This window comes from Amblyomma maculatum, chromosome 1 (assembly GCF_055883805.1).
Source record: "Amblyomma maculatum isolate TAMU_Amacu chromosome 1, ASM5588380v1, whole genome shotgun sequence".
NCBI lineage: Eukaryota > Metazoa > Arthropoda > Arachnida > Ixodida > Ixodidae > Amblyomma > Amblyomma maculatum.
In genome coordinates this window covers 319149441-319169387 of record NC_139344.1, presented here as the reverse complement: position 1 = coordinate 319169387, position 19947 = coordinate 319149441, and the positions used below count along the sequence as shown (strand labels likewise).

General features: G+C 46.3%; 1 protein-coding gene and 1 pseudogene across 1 annotated transcript in view; one reads left to right on the top strand and one right to left on the bottom strand.

Moving 5' to 3' along the window:
• The window catches only part of LOC146207230 (protein phosphatase 1H), a 44321-nt gene that overhangs the window by 7729 nt on the left and 16645 nt on the right, over positions 1-19947 (bottom strand). The window contains exons 6-7 of the mRNA XM_084576595.1: positions 1229-1292; positions 393-500 (exon numbers count right to left, since the gene is read on the bottom strand). Coding sequence (XP_084432721.1) covers positions 393-500; positions 1229-1292 — 172 coding nt within the window. The remainder of the gene's footprint in view (positions 1-392; positions 501-1228; positions 1293-19947) is intronic.
• Positions 9472-10500, top strand: LOC146207231 (uncharacterized; annotated as a pseudogene).

Sequence of the window (19947 nt, the reverse complement as noted above, 5' to 3'; positions counted from 1 at the left end):
GTTACATAAAACACAGCACGAAAAAAAAAAAAAAAAAAATAAGTTTCCTAATTCTTTACAGTAAACTTGCCATGTCTCTGATATCAAATACAGCCACAGTGGCAAGTGCTACGTACAGGCCCACATTGCTTTATTCCTCACTAGATCACCTACAGATAACTGATAACTGATTTCACAAATGTGCAATAAGCCCAGAAAAACAAAAGGCAACACTTCAGTGAAACAAAATAGGCAACAAAATATCGGTGTGAAACAGCTCCATAGGGGCAAAGTTTGCAAGAAACAAGATGTCCCGCTGTCCTAATGTGCCGCTAACACACCGCCCAACTCACTCTGTTCATGCCAAATTGGGCAGTCAGATCTGGAGCAAGCAGCCATTTCATGCGACTTACCTCGGGCTCGGGGGTCAGGAATGGCTTAATGTCAACGTTGCTGCTTTGAGCCTTGAGATCATGGTCCCCAAAGCCTCGTGTCACTCCGATTGTTGCCAAAACTCGGCTCTGTCAAGGATACCAACAGCATGAGCTCACATCCAATCTCACATTTACTTGCCTTACCGAGAAACATGCATGCAAATCAACAAGCCAACTGCATTCTAAAAGTGACATGCACCACCAGCCACAAAACAAAACTAGGCAAACTAATTTAAATAAATTACTACTGCTTTTTCTGTAATGTCAAAATTTAAGCAAAAAACTAAACGAAACAGAAAAACATAATTGGGCCTCCTTCTGCGGCAAAGTTCAGCAAGACTCTCTTGCTGGGCTAGTTTTGAAACAAAACAAAAATGCTTCTTGCTGTAAAATTTTAGCACCCCTCCACCGTCCTCCCCCCGCATGCACGCACACGCACATGCACACATAAACACAAACTCACAGGCTTCAAGGGTGACAAAGTTAGCCCTTTGCGCTGTGCGATGTCAGTGCATGTTAAAGAACCCCAGGAGGTCAAATTTTCCGGAGCCCTCCACTTGTCTCTTACAGTCTGAGCTGCTTTGATACATTAACCCCATAAACTAAAGTTAGCTCTTCCTTCTTTACCTGCAGATATAGAGCAAGCAAACTTTACTGCTCTCTTACTTTGCCTTCCAACACAAGTGGAAAGATGCCCCTAGAGAGAAAACAAGTCTATATACAAGCCTTGCAGATGCTGAAGTTGTGTGCTCTCCTAAACAGTGCATCAGTGATAGACAAAAGTTAAAATCTGCCGTAAAAACGGATGCACTTACTCGTTTCCCCTCTCCGTAAATGAGTGGAAAACGAAGGTCCTCTGGTGTCACAGTCCTGTAGGCCCTGCGTGCATTGAGGATCAGAACAGCATGCTGCATTCATGTATGCACTGTTGCCAGCTTGACAGCAAGTAGTGTAGTGTGTGTTAGTAGCGTACTGACCGAACTTGTGCATGCTGACTAAAGCTGTGCACATTCAATTCATGGTTGCATACTTTCTTCTTCGGAACGGTGCATGAACCAGAAAGTCGGGGCACCCACTCCTGGTAAATGATTTACCGTAAAAACCCACGTATAATACGACTTCGCATATAATTAACAAATCATTTTACTCGGCTACTTACCCTGATGCGTTAAAGGTAGCTAAAGTAATCCCAACATAAATAGATGGTGATCCAGATGAATTCCGTAATTACAGACCGATCTCTATCTTACCTGCGTTAATACTTTGAGAAATCATTAGCCCGTCAAATCAAGAAACTCTTGGAAAAGACAGACAGTCTTTACCTTAATCAGCATGGATTTTGAAGCAACAGGTCAACATCAACTGCTATATTATCCCTGTCTGAAACCATTAACGAGGCTCTTGATAATAATATCGCAAACATTTTTTGTTTTGTTTTTTCAGCAACATAAGAAGAACAGCTGGTATTCGCTCCAGCAGTCGCGAGAGCCACATGGTACTCCGAATGTTCTAAAACCAGAAGACCACTTCGAGCTCGGACGCAGGACGACAGTGCAAGAGTGGCCAGCTAGCATGCGCCGCGTTCCCGTCTCTTGGCATCTAGCACCGCGTGCAGCATATGCACCCAGGAAGTGCTTTCAGATTCAGGGTTTTTGCAATCATCGTCGTCCGGTTTATTGTTTGCTGAGAGTTCCTTGCTAAAGACATCTTTCTCATACCTCTAAACGCGTTCGGTATCTCTCATTTTTCGAAGGCGCGACCGACGCACTCTTTGGGAATGCTGGTCAAGCGCCCACAATTCGGCCGTAGGGTGTGGCCAGCATGGCTGGAGAGGCCTGTGAGAGACCCATGCAACATGCCGAGTGATTTTTTTACGATTCCTACATCGTGTGAGATGTGATAACCCTCTTTCTAGCCGCGTGTGTGTCATGGGCACTGTGGTCGCAAGGGTTGCAAGGTCAGCGTGGTGGAACCGAAACCATCGAAACAGTCTGCCAACGCCACCGTCAGATGATGCCTCTTTTGGCTGTAAACTTGAATGTTGAGAGCGCTGATTATTAACGAGGTCGGAACTGTGAATTTAGGCTGAATTTGTTCAGATCTGCATATAATATGAGGCAGACATCCGACATGATAAAATAGGGGAAAAATCTCGTATTGTACGCGGGTTTTCACAGTGTATTTAATTTCTCCTCTTAGCTGTTTTGGATTCAACAGTGCAGCAGTGGCTATTACGTCCAAGTTCACTTCAGGCTGTGCAAGGCACAAAAGAAGAAAGTCTCTGATATACTTAGTGCGACGTTTGCGCCAACCTTTCCTAAGAGCTAAAATGACAATAAATGAAGAAACAGTACACTGCCCTATCTGTATGCCTCACATGACCTGAAATGAATATTGACGTCGCAGCCACCATTTGGTAGTTGAAACCAAATTTTGAAATTTGTGAGGAAAATTGCAATTATAAATTACTTTCTGGGTGTATGCAAACTTCAGGTGCACTGCCAAATGGCAATGAGTCACAAGAAGGTAACTTGTCAAATTTTAGGATTGAAAGCATGGCTTGAGATGTCATCTGAGTGTTAGCTCTTAAGCTCCACAATTTTTTGCACTTTCCACAGCACCAACCACTTGTTATAGCAGGTGGCCTTGGCAGCATGACAAATTGCAAGGACTTCCCCAGCGAGTGTCCAAAAAATGATTTGCTTTCACATTATAGCTAATACTGGAACATTCAAATTACACTCTGAACAACTCCAAATTTTGTAAATGGCATCTAACTGTTACGGCACAAATGCAAACTCCCCGAGCCAGAAACGTGTGCTCATGAGCTGCTCCTTGATGTGGAGAAGCATTCTCACACATGCACTGCCACTGGTGACAAGACTTTGCCACTACCACATCACCGCACCTACAAAGGTCGCTTACTGTTATAGAACAGCTCTGCTTTGGTCTTCACTAAAACGTATGTGCAGTACAGCAATATGGAACTGCAAAAAACGTTACTTCACAGTTTTCATTCAAAAACAGACGTCCATGGCCAAATTTTTTCATCAATTACAGATGCTCCAGTGCAAAATCGCTTTTAAAAGCTTTTGTGGCTATTTGACATTCAAGTAATTCAGAAGCTTTTCTAGTCCCTTGAGGTCTCTATTAATGCAATTTCACTCCGTTCGTGAACCAGTGCATTAATAACTTTTATCCACGCAACCAGTAGAACACTGCTGCTTGAGCAAAACATATTAAGTTACTTTCACTCACATCTTATGTTGTGCTAACAGCACTTACTCGAAACTAAAAGGTTTTATTTGGAAGCTTCAATACTGACGCGAACCATTCAAATCTTCATTTGTTTTTGTTTTTTTTTTAATAACTGCTGGCATGCAGCCTTATCACTGTGATTGCAGCGCATGGATCGATTATGTGCACCTTATTTGTTCAAGCCCTTTGTCGCGAGACGCGGCATTGTCATTTCCTTTGTTGTGGAAGATGTTTCAAGATGTATCCAGAAGTATTCCGGCTGCGTGTTTGTGTTTTTCCAATGTTCCAGGTTATGCTAGTTGCCATTCATGGTGTTACCAAGATTTTCCTTCGCCGCCTTTAAATTGAGCGCTGACGAGTGAAGCAGGCATTCTGCGCATTGAAGACCAACAATGCACTGATGCTCAACGATACAACTTGCGACGACGCGACACAGAGTACAAGCCAGGAGACCAAGTCTGGACATGGATGCCGATTCACCGTCGGAGACTAAGCACAAAGTTGCTACTCCGATACTTCAGGCCATATCAAATTCTTTGCCGCATCGGACAACCGGATTGTGAAGCCATTCTCGACGATGCGACAGCATCCCAACAGAGACGCGTGCCCAGAAATCTTGCATGTTGTATGTCTAAAGCCGTATTATGCATGTTAAGAAATACATAATTTTTAAGCTTTCTAGTGTTTATGCTTACCTTCCTCAGTTTATTTTAGAATATTGAGGCAATGTTTTTTATAAGGGGGAAGTAATGCCGCGAACCATTCGAATCTCTATATTTTAAATTTTCTTTAACAGCCGCCGCCATGCAGCCTTATCACTGTGTTTGTAGTGCACAGAAAGATTATGTACTCTTTGTTTGTTCCTGTTCATTGTCGCGAGACACGGCTTTATCATTTACTTCGTTGCAAAGGATGCTTCGAGATCTATGTCAAAGGATTCCAGCAACGCACGTGTTTCTACATTGTTCCAGGTTATGCTAGTCATTGTTTGCAGTTTTATCTAGATGTTTCTTTGCCGCCTTTAAATTGAGCACCGACGAGTGAAACAGGCATTCTTTATTTGATGACCGACGAGCACGCTTGCTGTATCACCTCCGACGAATCGCTTAGTCCTTTTGTAGGCGGAAGTCAGCTCAATAAAGAGCTAATTTAATTGCTACACTAGTCTCTTCGTTTATTGCCCTCGGCATTGCTACGACTATGTGACGCCAATCTCAAGCAATAAGATCTATATATACTTTAAGATCTATATACAGTAAAAGCTTGTTAATTCGACTCCCGTTAATTTGGAAAATCGGATAATTCGACCTTCGCGCCTGGTCCCCAGAATTATGTATAGGAGTCTATGGGACGAAACTCTCGTTAATTCGGATGGATTTGACCGCACAACAGATAATTCGGACAACTTCGGGCAGCTACCGAGGCTCGAAAACGAATATAAGACGTACGCGGTGCAATACCGATACCCAAAAGCAGCATCGCCAGGACATCAATTAATCAACTTGGCTCGACCTGTGGCTGGATGGGCGCTTTTTCTTGTTTTTTCACGAGTCAACGTTACTGGCGGTGCCATTTTGTCGTTTTGCTGCTGTCGGTGCACTACGCTGTTGTATTGAAGACTGCTCACTTTAGTGCGGCTCATTGCTTCTCTGTTGTGCGCTGGTATCACCGCACTCGCCCCCGATGGCAACACCGGCGAAACGGCCGAAGAGCTACGAGGCCAAGGACTTGGCTACCAAAGTGGAAATTTTGCGGGCCCTTAAGAACGGGCTCTCCTGACAAGAAGCAATGAAAAAATATGACGTTAAAAGGAGTACTTTAAGCACATATGTAAAAAATGAAGAACAGATTCTTCAGGCGTTCGAAAGCGAGAAGTTCCAAGCGTCAAGAAAGCGTCTGCGAACAGCAGCTCATCCGGAGTTGGAAGAAGCCTTGCTTCGGTGGGTGGTCAACTCGCGTGATGCAAACCTCCGATTGAGTGGACCCCTCATCATGGCGCAGGCCGAGAGGTTTGCACTGATGATGCATATCGATGGATTCAAAGCATCAGAAGGGTGGTGAGCGCGCTTTAGAGACAGACATGGTCTCGTTTTCAAGACTGTGTGCGGCGAAAGAGGTGCCGTCAACGAAGATGTTGCCAACAACTGGAAGAACGCTCAGCTGCTGGAACATATCGCAGCATATGATCCAAATTACATTTTTAATGCTGATTGCATTGCCTGACAAGACTGTGACAATGAAAGGCGATCCCTGCATCGGAGGAAAAAGGAGTAAAGAAGGAGTCACCGTTCTTTTAGCCGCAAACATGACAGGTACAGAGCGCTTGAGAGCGCTTGCCGCTTGTCGTCATTGGAAAGGCACAAAAGCCACGGTGCTTTAAGAACGTGCCTGCTCTTCCGGTGGAGTACCGGGCTAATAAAAAGGCCTGGATGACATCGGAAATTTTTCGCGGCTGGATACAAAAGTTAGACTGACAGTTTTCTGCGAAGAACCGCAAGATGTTAATTGTCCTTGACAACTGTAGTGCACATCACAGTGCCACCGGACTGAACAACATTGAAGTTGTTTTTTTGCCGCCCAACACTACTTCGGCCCTCCAACCGATGGACCAAGGTATAATTCAGTATGTGAAGACTAAATATCGCAGGCGCGTGCTGGAACGCATGCTACTGTGCAATGAAGTCGGTAAGCAGTACGACGTGGATCTTCTGAGCGCGGTCAACATTCTTGCCTACGTTTGGAAGAACACGCCTGCGCAGGTCATCGCTAACTGTTTTTGACACAGTGGCTTCGTTTTGCCTGAGCCCTGCAATGACACAGTGGCAGAAGTGTCGTCAGACGACAATGCAGATGACTGCCCGGATTTCGGAGGTGTGCTGCCGGATGCGGTGACACCCGCCGATTACATCAGCATTGATGACGGCGTTGCTACAGCCGGCTCTCTAACTGAGGAAGAAATTGTCCGGGACGTACTGCACGGCGAATATTCGGAGGAGGAAGAGGGGCTACGAGAGGAGCAGCCTCGGCCCCCTCGCACTGTGAAGGAAGCAGCAGAGGCCCTTGTTGTGTTAGAGGAATTTTGTTGGGGCACTGCAGATGGCATGCGCGCTGCTGAGCACCTGGAAGGACCGAGGAAAATAGTATCCGCGCTGGTTTCTGCGGGAAAGCAGACAAGCATCCGTGACTACTTTAAGTAATAAAGGTATGTTGAGATGAAATCGTGCATGTTTTTTTTTTTTTTTTGTTCTCTCGATAATTTGGACATTCGGTTAATTCGGACATATCTTACGGTCCCTAGAAGTTTGAATTAATGAGCTTTTACTGTATATATATATATATATATTGTAATAAAGCGGTTCGGATGGTTTGCACAGCAATATATTTATCTTATCGTAGCAGCTACGAAGGCCAGCGTTCACAGCGACAGCCCGAGCTTCGTCCGCTTTGTCGTCTTTACAACTTCGTTTTCGGCGTGCGCCCTTTGTTTTCATCTTCTTTCTGCTTTTTCACAGGTCAGGCATCTCTCTTACAATACTCCCCCGGTGAAAAGAAGCCATCTTGGCGGATTAAGCGGAGGTCACGATGGCAGGGTCGTGGTACGGTTTGAGGCGGTCAAGGTGGACAATTTCACGTCCTCGTTGGCGGTGGTCTGTTGATGGTGCCAGGGGCTTGATAAAGTAATTAACTGGACAAGTTTGCTTAAGCACATGATAGGGTCCCTATATCGACTCAGAAACTTGGGCGACTGGCCTGGAGTAGAAGAGGGCACCCATAGCTACACCAACGAGTCTGGATGATAAGCAGGCGGCAGACACGAGGATTTGGCGTGGTTGTTTTTCTGGTGGTACTGGTTTCGAGCTGTGATTTGACGTGTGATCTGACGGCCCTCTTTAGCATAGGCAGCGGCTTGAGAAATGGGTGTCAATTCGGAGAAGTTGGGACGGTAGGGTAGGATCATGTCCACTGTGCAAGAAGGTTTGTGGCCATACAGAAGGAAAGAAGGCGAGAAACCGGTAGCTGCTTGCATAGCAGAATTGTAGGCGCAGGTTATGAATGGTAACACACGGTCCCAATTTGAGTGGGTGGATGAAACATTCTTAGCCATCATATCTCCAAAGGTTCGATTAAATCGCTCGACCATTCCATTTGTCTGGGAATGGTAGGAAGACGCCGAACGATGAACAACACTGCATGCCTGAAGAAGGGCTTCTACGACATCAGAAAAAAATATGCGACTACGGTCACTGTAATTTTTATGGCGCACCGTGACGTAGGATAAAGTTCTCAAGAATGAAACCAGCGATGTCACGAGCAGTTACAGCTGGCAAAGTGGCAGTTTCAGCATATCTGGTCAGGTGGTCGATGGCAACAATGATCCACCTGTTGCCAGCGAAAGAGCAGAGAAGAGGCCCGTAAAGGTCGATTCCAACACGTGCAAATGGCAGAAGTGGACACGGTAGAGGCTGCAGGGGAGCTGGAGGGTATGGCGGGTTCTTGCGATGCTGACAGTTGATACAAGAGCAGACGTACTGGCGAACGAAATCATACATGCCCTGCCAGCAGTAGCTATGACGTAGGCGAGTATATGTTTTCAGGAATCCAGCATGGGTGCTCTGTGGATCATTGTGATAGCTCGCGCAAATGACTGATCGTGATGTCGGGGAATAACAAGCAGCCATTTTCAGCCATCAGGGAGCTAGTTTCTGCGGTAAAGGAGGTTGTCACAGATAGTAAAGTGATGGGCTTGACGTCGGAGAGCTTGAGAAGGATAGCACTGTGATTTGTTGGCCAGAACGTTCATAAGTGAAACAATCCGGGGGTCTTTGTGCTGCTCAGATGCCATATCCATGGTTTCAAGAGAGATAGGAGTGAGGCCGGAGACGGCGTGTGGTTCAGGGTCAGAGGTCATAGGGGAGCGTGAAAGGGCGTCTGCTTCGGAGTGCTTGCGACCAGAGCGATGAAGGACACGAATGTCATAGTCTTGTAAACGGAGAACCCAACGAGCGAGGCGGCTGAAAAGATCTTTGAAGGACGACTGCCAGCAGAGAGCATGGTGATTTGCAATGACACTGAATGGCCGAAACTTAGTGATGTGAAGCCGCTTTGTCCAGGATGTCGAACCGGAACTTTTTTGGGTTCAGTTTCAGCTCCGGCGACACATTCCATTCCGGTTCGAACCGGTTCGACTCTGCCCGAACCGGTTCAAATGGGTCCAGAAAAAAAAAACCTGTTGTATTTTTTGCTCCACTTTTTTAATAATGGGTTGTTTTTCTTGTTTCAGTATATAAAAAATCCTAGAGGGCACTTTGGACCACCAAAGTGCGATGAGGCAAAAGCCATTTTAGCGCGCCAGATCGTAGCCCTCCACTACGGCACCTCTATCTCTCTCTCTTCTTACCCTCCCACCTTCCTCCCTTCCTTTACGGCGTGGTACATGTGTCCGCGGAGAATTGTGGCAGATACTGCGTCTTTTTTATCCTGTAAATCAATATGAAATGCCACCGATGCCTGATGTACTAACGCCTCCTAGACATCTGGGTCTGCTTCTGTTTGCTGTGTAGTGCGCAGTTCGAGGAAGCGCCAAATGAAAGGCGCCGCACAGACGCCTGAATTGGACGCCCGGTGGGGTCAGCTTTGTCTATGCATGAATCGCCTGGCGACGCCATAACCAGTCGCGACGGTACATGGCGCGCCCCTTGTTGAACACAACCAGCATTCCATTAAACACATCAAATTTAACCGGCGTTCTATAATTCGCTTACAGGAGGAAATTAAAGGCGCAGTATATCTGTCACTCGCAGAATCCCGCTATCCTAATGGTAGACAAGGGGAATTATGATGAACGTTTCACGATCCGGGGCGTGGCGCAGGGTGAGTGGCGTCCGTTCGGGACGGCCACGTTTCATGATGCTCTCTGCTGGAAACATTGTATCGGACATTGGCCAAGGTTTTGCGTCTGCTGAAGACATCATGGACACCTACAAGATTGTGCTGCCTCGTCTGCCGTCCGGTAATGTAGTGCTCAATACTGTATTTTTGCACGGTGACTTAAATGGCCGTCCGTACCAAGCGCCTGACTTCAGGGATGCCCTTGCCCGTGTCATGGACCTTCGGAATATTGTCTGCATTGGACAATATCAAATGAGCCATGTTTTGGATGGTGACTTATGAGAACAGCGTTTCAAAACAGAAACTTATGGACTTGGCGGAGCTACGCGTAAAAGGGCCGAAATGCATGATATTTGACCCGGAAGCAAGAAATATTAAGTTGAAGCTGCTTTGGTTCCCACGCCACGTGGAACATCGCCGGATTGTGGAAGCTTTAGAGCCGTATGACACTGTTCAGACCATGGAGCGAGAAAAGTGGCGCTGTCCAGGGATGGAACACATGGAGACAGTAAACTGGGAACTGTCTATCATCACGCTGAAAGATGGTGTTTCATCTTCCAGCATTCCTTATACCCTGAGTGTGTTTGGGATTCAGGCGTTGGTAATCATTCCGGGCAGGCCTCCACTGTGTCTTCAGTGCAGCAGAGTTGGACATGTCCGGCGGCAGTGTGGAACGCCTCGATGCACCCAGTGTCGTCGTTTCGGTCACGCAGTGGATGCCTGTGTCTTGATCTATGCCGATAGGTTGCGTCAGGGCTCCCTGTCTAAAGAAGATGATGGAGTGTCAGAGCACATCATGGACATATCGGATGTTTTGAATGCTTCTGGAGAGCTCAACACTATGGTTCCGCATGAAGTAGTGGCCATTAATAATCCACAGGACATCAAGCCGCCACCTAGTGAGCCTCCCTACCCCAAGCCTCCGGACTGCCCAGTTTGAGCATGGTGCATCTGATCTTGAGCTGTTTAAAAAGCTGCGTTCTGCTGCAGATGCATCTCGAGATCTGCCACTGGGGGTTGCCGAGAAACAAGCGGATGTGCGTCCACGCTGCTCCATCGGTGGTGTGTCGCTGGAGTGTAGTGCGCCGCATCTGAAGTCAACTACCGGCGTCTGCAAGGAGCTGCCGACTAATCTTCGAGCTGTGAGTGACGCAATGCTTCCGACATCATGGGCGGAAGCCTCAGCAACGTCAGAGGTCTCCATGGACAGCAGCGCACCTTTGAAGCGCCCCACGGAGGGGGAGCGTGGTGTCAATGAAGATAAAAGCAAGGTATCAGAGGAGGAGGCAAGAGGACGATTGGCTTAAAAAAAACGGGCAGTTAATGCTCAAAGGGTTGCCAATTTGCCGGTGACTCTCCCGGCTTCGGCGGATGGAGTTGAATATAGCACGCAGAAAAAATGGCGGGGACCACAGCTTTTGAGATCGCTACCCTTAACGTTAGAGGCTTGCGGAATCGACGGCGCCAGTGCCAGTTAAAGCAACTGTTTCAAAGCAGTCGTGTGAGTGTAGCTGCAATTCAGGAAACTAAATTGGCTACAGATGAGGATACTGAAACTGCTCTTGAGATGATTTTATCTCATTATAATATTATCGTCAGCCATTCGAAAAGATTGTCTGGAGGGTGCATGCTGTTTCTGAGCAATACACTAGACATGACTGACTTGTCATATTGCATTGATGATGAGGGGCGGCTCATATGTTGTGACCTCGTCATTTCGGATCAGCAGTGGCAAATTGTTTGTGTCTATGCGCCTGTTAAGCACCAAGAAAGGAAAGTGTTTTTCTTGTCATTGGCAAATCTCCAGCGCACAGATCGGGAAATTTTATTGCTGGGAGACTTCAATTGTGTATGTAACAATGAGGATCGATCTGTATATCGCGGACGTTATAACCCCAGTGCTGCTGTTCCCACTTGGTTTGTAAGCATAACCTTGTTGATATTGGCCGACTAAAAACGATAGTATACATTTCACGCACTTCCAATAGTCTTCGAATGCCCGACTTGACAGGATCTACGTTTTGGCTGGCACATTACCTACTGTGCATGGATACTGGGTGAGACCGATATTTTTTAGCGACCACAGAAGGAATGGAGGTTTGATTCCCGGTGGAGACAAGGTCTATTTATTTATGTTTAGCTATCTCCCTCAAAAGTGTGACAGCCTCTGCTGACAACGATGAGGCATTAAAAGCTTTCGCCATAATAAACCCTAAAAATTCATATAGTAGTATGTCTCTTATATTTTGTCGTGAAATGTGACGGGCTCTAATCGGTTGTACAGACATAAAAAAAATTGTTTATAATGACTGACTGAGAATTAGAGCAGGATGGGAGAAAAATAATGATTATTTTCATTGGCATATAACCAACTAATACCCCTGTCACATGAGCAAATTTAATGTCATTCGTATCGAATGACATTAGCATCTAATGTCATTATTTCCGTGTTACACGAGAAAATTTAATGTCATTAGGTTCGAATGACATTCTTTATCGAACGAGTTTGGGGAACTCATTCGCATTCGATCGCGAACCGGATGTGTACTCTTGATGCCAGATACGCAGCAGAAACAAGTAACGCAACAACATATACTGCGCATAGTGAAATTTAAAAGTTATATTTCTAAAGTTTTGTTTTAAAACCTGTTAATTTAGGTGTGAAATTATTAGCACTGCAGGCTCTCGCGGAACGGCATTACTCTCGGTCACAGCAGTGGTCCAGTCATGGCAGCGACTCACGATCATTTTGGGCTCTGTGTTCGTTAGTGGCCGCATCTCCCCATATGTTTATCTCGGAACTATTTAAAGTTTTGACTGAGCGCCTCACAGTTTGGACGCCAAATGCATGCTCTACGTGTCTCCGTGCGTCTCCGCACTGTGTATCCGCGCTCCGCTGTGTTCAGCCATATTGCTTGTTTACATTTATCGGATCTGTGGGTGACTCGATGCTTGGCTTGGATTTTTATGGCTCAAGTGCTACAGCACAGCCAAGAGTAATGTTTTTCGCTTGATTTATCGTACAGAAATGTTTTGATCAGCTTTAAAATGTTACAAAGTGATTTCAAACGCCTTTTATGCGCATTGATGTTCCTTAAGTGCAGTATCTTTTTTATAGCTGATTGTAATTGCCACCATTTGCGAATGACATTATATTTTACCGTGTAGCACCAAAAGAAACCGAATGACATTCGATGCATTGAACGACATTCGATTCGAATGACATTAAATCTGCTCGTGTTACGAAGACTGGCACACGCAAAGGTAAAAGAAAACATGTTTCTTGCTGCGCTTTTCAGGTACAAAATATTTCACATGAATTTTAGTTTAGAGCGAAACCTCTACTACTACAAGTACAAAAATGCTTCGTCCAGCTGCCAGAAAAGGACTCTGAAAGCAGATCAAGGTCGAAACAAGTACACGTACACCCCAAGATTAATTATGTATATACCATGCGTGACTATATATATTGTGACGCCATATATATATATATATATATATATATATATATATATATATATATATATATATATATATATATATATATATATATATATATATGTATATATATATATATATATCGCCTAGCCTGTGGGCCCCTTTGCCATTCACGTTTTCATATAGGTGAAAAGCAAACGCACCAGTGTATTGTGCCCGAAAGACTCTGACAAAAGTCCCCTCCACCACGTACAGTGAAAGCTCGTTAATTCGAACTTCGATAATTCGAATTTTCGGATAATTCGAACTACACTACTTGGTCCGGCCAAGCTCCATAGAGATCTGTGTATAAAAAATCCCGTTAATTCGAACGCGAGTCGGTTCCGCTACGGATAATTCGAACTACGCTCCGCCGCGTCTAGGCGGCTTGGCACACATCACACGGGGACCCCCCCAAAAAAAAAAGTAAAGAAACATCTCCGCGATTGGTAGGCATAATTAGAGGCTGCGCACGTCCAAAACGGGGACAGACGATGGAACCAGGTAAAACTATGGAAGAGTGGGTAAAACTTAAATGGCACCATGACTGTCGTGGCGGCCGGCCGGCAGCGTTGGAGGGAGGGGACGGCGGCCGCGGCAAGGTCAGTGCATGGCCGCGCAGGGGCGGCTGCCTGCTCTCTCTTCTGCTCAACCTCCATAGCTCGCAACTAAATACTCGTTAATTCCAACCCTGTTAATTTGGAAATAGGGATGATGCTGTCGGCGCGGTTCCAGCCAATGCCCATAAAAGGCTCTATGATCTCGGACAGGGCACTATGGGTTAAACTTTCTTTCTTTTTTTTTTTTTGCGATAGCCATCTATCCTTCCACCCATCAGTCGTCAACGGAAGCACGCGAGTCAGCCCGATCATGACGCCGGCTTTTAGTACGTTCGTTCCGATGATTGGAGTGGCAGTAGACGGCGCCGCCCGCCCCAGCATGAGCAAACGTACTGAAAAGGAGGCTTGCACGACCGGACAAGCGCTGACACTTTGCCAAGCTCGCTTTCCTCCCCGCTGCCGGAGCTAAAGTCAAAAGATAAACACGCCGTTATCGCTGCGCATCATCTTGGCGCACTGCCAAGAAATATGGTGTGGACCGTGGCGGCGTGAAACGGAGGGACGCGCCAACGACTGACGCATTTATTATTATTTTTTTTTCTTTCAGATTCGTAGGCACGAGAACCGGCCTGGGTAGGTTCATTATGCGAGCGAGTTGCAGCGAGTTCGTTACGCGACTTAATACGGTACATTTACCGTAATACAAATGGTTTTGGTCAGTTTTTTCGAGGCCATTCGATAATTCGAACATCGGATAATTCGAACTTTTTTCCCGGTCCCGTGAAGTTCGAATTAACGAGCTTTTACTGTATTGGAGTGGGAGTCATTATCGTATTTGCCGGAGAACCAAATTAATTCTCTCATTCTGTGGCCTCGACGCGATGCGATCACCGCCTTCTTACGCGTCATGGTTGCCTGCATAGGCGGGCTATATAACGTCTTCGAGAACATTGAGGCTCGTAGACTGGTATGTTTATTCGCATAATTTGCAATAACCATGACATGGCATCATGGCTGCTCGCAAATATTATATTATGTGCTCAATGAATGCTGCCAGCATTTTTATTTGCCGGCATAAAAGACCGAAGGAGGAGCTCATTGTCAAGAGTTGTTGATGTCATCCGGGTTCGATGACAAGAAAGGATGTACTCCAGTTCAAAATGTTCTCTTGGCTCTGGCTTGTGTATATGGCACAGCAAGTGCTATATACTGTAGCTAGTGAATACAGTTCTGGGCGCCACAACTTCTAATCCCAAAATTTCAAAACACTCGAGTCTTTGCTTATTCTGGGCACCTCTTCAAATGCGAAGAGCAGGCTCTGCAGTTCAATTTTGAGAGAACTGCAGTTGTCTCCGATACCTTGCAGGCAGTCTTCTTCTCTTTCCATAAGAAATGCTTCAAGCTTAGCATGTACTCTCTTAGGGGCATATTGTGCTGCCGTTTGTAGATGTACTTAATCGCCGCCGGCGATCCTACGAAGCCGCTTCCGTGTGATGACCAAATGCTGTTTTTCTCAGCATATTTCCTCGCTGGTCAACGTAATGTGATATCGATGGCCTCACGCTGCAGCTCAGCGGTTGCACGATTACTGCCATTCCCTCTATTTTTTTTATTCCTTAAAGGTCCACAGAAACGGCCCCCAAGAAACCACTGATAAACGTGTTCAGTGTGTAGAACACATCCTTTTGAGCATTAACGCAAAGTATAACTCCTTGGAACAAAGCCAGCGATTTATTAATTTTTAAAAACTGCGTTTTTTGAAATTCGCGGGCAGAGGGAATGTCGCTTGGCGGTGTCGCATGGAACGATTTCCTAATCCCGTGACGTCACGGGTCGGTTGACTGGCAAGGCTTGCTAGAAGCTGCCATTCGCTGCGGTCACTGCAACCATGACGTCACGAACACACTTCCGGTAGCTGCGAAAGTCGTCTGCTCGTGCGCTGCTCGAACTCTGTGCGGGCTGTTACAGCTCGCCGCCCTTATTGGTTAGGTGGCCATTGCCCATTAAGTGCAACAACCGAAGCGACGCAGGGATCGGCAGAACGAAGCTGCATTTACAAATATCTTATTTATATAACGTGGTTTCAGGAGTATCGGAGTGTCGTCCGATGAGGCGTCAACAGCACGGTCAAGCACCGCACGATGGCAGCACCTCCTTGACCGCCGTAAACATTGCCGCTGTGGCCCCTCCTCCCGCATACCGTTCGCGAACCACACGGCAGATCGTTAGCACCGATGTCCGAAATAAAGCGTGCTAAAATTTGTTGGCGTCTGGAATACTGAGCCGAATATCAAGTATGAAGCCCTCGTGAGGATCGCTGACCAGCAGCAAATTGCTGGTAAGAGCGAAAGCCGTGATACAAGCTAGTTTCTGCTCAAGCCAGCTGCCGCTGGTGCATTTCGGCTGATCCGATCTGCTCGTATTAGCTCTGCGATTAATGCGTCGGCAGAGTTAATCCTATAATTATTTTACTATGGCAGGATAGGAATCACTATAAGGCAGTTTCATAAGTAGACGATTTACGACAGCGTTGATCATGTTCCAAAGCGTCGACCGCCGCGGCTTCGAAGCGAAACAATAGGCCTAGCGACGACTAGGGACGGTCACGCACGGCGCCGGCGTTCGCCGCGCTCGCACGTTCCACCCCCGCGGTAAGTGTGTAACGTACCTCAGCCTGCTCGCGGCATCCCGTGCTGCAAGCGTTGCAAACTCGTGTACTTTCATAGCTAAGGCTGCATATTTTTTGCCGTTCTGCTCAGCAACAAGCCGTTCAAACGATACTGTAGGCACGACAAGGCTTCAGTACGCAGTCGCTGCGCTGTCGGCCGTAATCGAAGACGTCGGGCGGCACCATAATCTATACATCGATCTTTAAACGTGATACAGTGGGCAAATGAATAACTTTGTGAAGCAGACCCGCTCGTACGTTTCGCGCACTCGGGCCCGACGAGTAGCTTTCCGTCAACAGACGCCGTCATAACCTCGGGTAACGACGCAAACCGAGGTCGTGAAGCTCGGTTTGCGGTAACCGTGGTTAGTGGTGCAACCATGGTTTGGTCCGCCGTGTAACATAGGATAACCACGGGTTCGCGGTTACACTAACCGTAGCTGCGCGAACTGGCGAACTCCTCAGGCGTGTGCAAGCGAGGACGGGTTGGCGGAGTACGCCAGCGAGCGAGCGCGGCAACCGGAAGTTCATCGAGGTGACGTATGTCTGGGCGGAGCTTTGAACTTGCTTGTATTCTTTGTTTTTTTATGGCTCCCTTCGGCGTACGAGTTGAGAGGAAAAATTGGAAGGGTCATTTTTAATCGCCGATATCTCTGGTGTTGCAGAAGCTAGATTGAAAATTTTTGCGGGAGAATGATGGGTGGTTCAATAACTATCAGTGTTATGGCGTTGTTTACCCTTCTTGGTGACCCCTTTCTGGGGACATTTAAGGTTTAGTCAAAGGCTCCTTCGGTCCACTTGACCTCGTCCATCTCCCTGCTTTTCAAGGCTTTTGCCCCGAACTCCCTCGTCACCACACAACCTGTAGACCATGCAGGTTAGTCACTAGCAACGTTTTCTCTCAGCAGTACACTTCCAGCTTTCAGCGCCACTTTCTAGCTAGTCTTAGGCATTCGTATCAGTGATGGTGGATAATGTTATGAGACGCATTCTTTTTTTTTCGACAACATAGTTTTGCAGGCCGAAACGACAGCACACCAAATAGAGCTTGTGAATTATTACTCCTACCAGGTAATTTCCCTTGCTCCACCCAGTCTTCACATATGAACATCAGAGCTTCATTCCTGGTATAGCCGAACATGCCAAGAAAAATAGAACAAAGTCATCGCTACGGAGAAAAGGAAGAAAACAAAATGAGAATACGACTTATGAATTCATCTTTGTGCTAAGTTCAGATACAACTCAAGAACAGAGCGCTAACTTGTTGCCCAAGGCGGCCTTCCAACCATCAGCGTTTATCATTCTGAAGTCTCGGTAAACCAAATTGCGTCTGCTGGTGTCACATCGCATATGGCTGCTGTGCACGTGCCATGTAACTCATTGCAATGTCGTCGAACGATAGGAAAATAAAATGATTTGCGTTATATTTTTAAGATTTATTATTTCGTTTTGAGTCGTACATAACTATATATTTATTTATCTAAATATGTTACTCAACTTATGAATTATCTGCAATTATTTCACTGCCTAGGAAGGCTCTCAAATGGGGCAACATTCTCCATGAGTGGCGCCATTGAGCAGTGCAGCGGCCACCCGTGTTCGGGATGAAACGATACCCCGACACCAGAGACTAATGCTATGCATGTGATAATATATTTTCCTTTGTTCTCGTCATGTTTTAGCAAGGGACGATTTTTCAAAATGGTTGTGATCTTTGCAGTGTGCAGTGGCGCATTGGAAACAAGCGAGGAGAGCGCTTTACAAGCAGCGATAAAAGAAAAAGTAATGAAGATAAATTGCCAGCAAAAGTAGGTGGGAACAGTACCGCGAGCCGGTTCGAAACGGTTCCACCGATTTGTTCCGGTTCGGGTTCAGTTCCAAAATGGCAGAAAAAATTCGGGTTCGGTTCCGGTTCCGGGCGAAAATTCGGGTTCGGTTCTGGTTTTCGGTTCGGTTCCAGTTCGACACCCTGGCTTTGTCGTCTTTACAACTTCATCGTCTTCGGCGCGCAACGTCTCTGTTTTCCTCTTCTTTCTGCTTTTTGACAGGTCAGACATCTCTCTTACAATATATATAGTCAAACCTCGTTATAACGAAGTCTCATTTTGCGTGGAAATTCGTTCGTTATATCCGATATTCGTTGTAAAAGTACACACAAATTCCTACAAAAAAAATTCTGTTCACAAACCCAAGTAAAGGCTACCCTAAAATGGAAAGCACAGAGCTGAAAAAAAAAAAGCATTTTTTTTTCTTTAAAGCGTGGTATAAGCACGCGAAACCTTACCTTTCATTTTGCACTGCCAAGCAAAAATGAGCACACAAATCGAAATTTAGGCCACGCAGAACTGATTTATTTAAAAAACGACGTAATCTTCATTTAGCGGCACTTCACACTATTCGATAGAATAAATTTCTCAACGAAATCGACACTGTGCAGCGCTTTCCCAATGTCAGCTGATTTGGCCACAGGTAGGTTCTCAAGGTACCTTCTCAATTTCCTCGCCATATCGGCGGCCTCGGTGCTGCCGAGAGCTCGCTCTTCGCCTTCTTCTTCACTCTCATCGCTGCTCGTAGCATCATCTGTAGGAAGCAGCTGATCGACAATTTCTTGGTCGGTCAATTCGGGCGCCACAGCCAAGTTGTCATCGGCAGCAATAAAGTCCTCGAACGTAACATTCGGAACCGCCAGTTGACGCCATGTCGTCTCGTCGAAATTGTCCGCTTCACCTTCACCGCTGTCAACCGCCCTGAATATTTTTATCTTTGTTTCAAGAGAAACTGCTTTGCGTTTCGGCGCCGCCATGCTGCAAGACGACGGCACGATCTCGAGGAAAGTGAGCACACGCGCGGGTCGGCAAAAAGTAGGGGCAGGGGCACGCGGGCGGTGGTTCAATCACGTGCAGGTCACATGCCAGGCAGCCGTTGATGCTAGATTCACTCGCGGTCCCTAGATGGCGTGGCGCGCGAAAGCGCGGGTGATTCAAACACATTTTAGGTGGAGGCGACGCGGGCGGTGGTTCGATCATGTGCCGGTCACATGCCAGGCAGCCGTTGATGCTAGATTCATTCGCGGTCCCTAGATGGCGTGGCGTGCGAAAGCGCGGGTGATTCAAACACATTTTAGATGGAGGCGATTGATAAAACCGAAATTTAGCGTTTTGAAAAATTTTTTTTTCTGCTTCTTTGCGGATTTTGAGTCGTGTGAATACGAAATATGCTTCGTTATAACCGATTTAGTGTCAAATTTTCAGTTTTTCATTTCGTTATACAGATAGAACTCCCATAGAAATAAAGCACAGCCAACCAAACTTTGCTTTTACTTCGTTATATCCGATAATTCACTGTATCCGTGTTCGTTATAACGAGGTTCGACTGTATGTATGTATGTATATATATATATATATATATATATACCAGTCTGTAAAGAGCACCTCCCTTCAACCAATCAGGCACAACTGCTTCAGGGCATCAATGTAGAGATTCTGCCACCCACAAAACACCAGAATGGCCAGTGAACAAACAGCAAAATCCCTTCATGGAACTCATTCAGGCTGCATAGATGACAAGTTACTCAATGCAGCCGAATGTGGCAATGCTTATTAAATGGAAAGGCATATAGCAAGTGCGCATTGGATGGATTATTCGTTATGCCGCAAGGCATGGCATGAAGCATGCCATAACC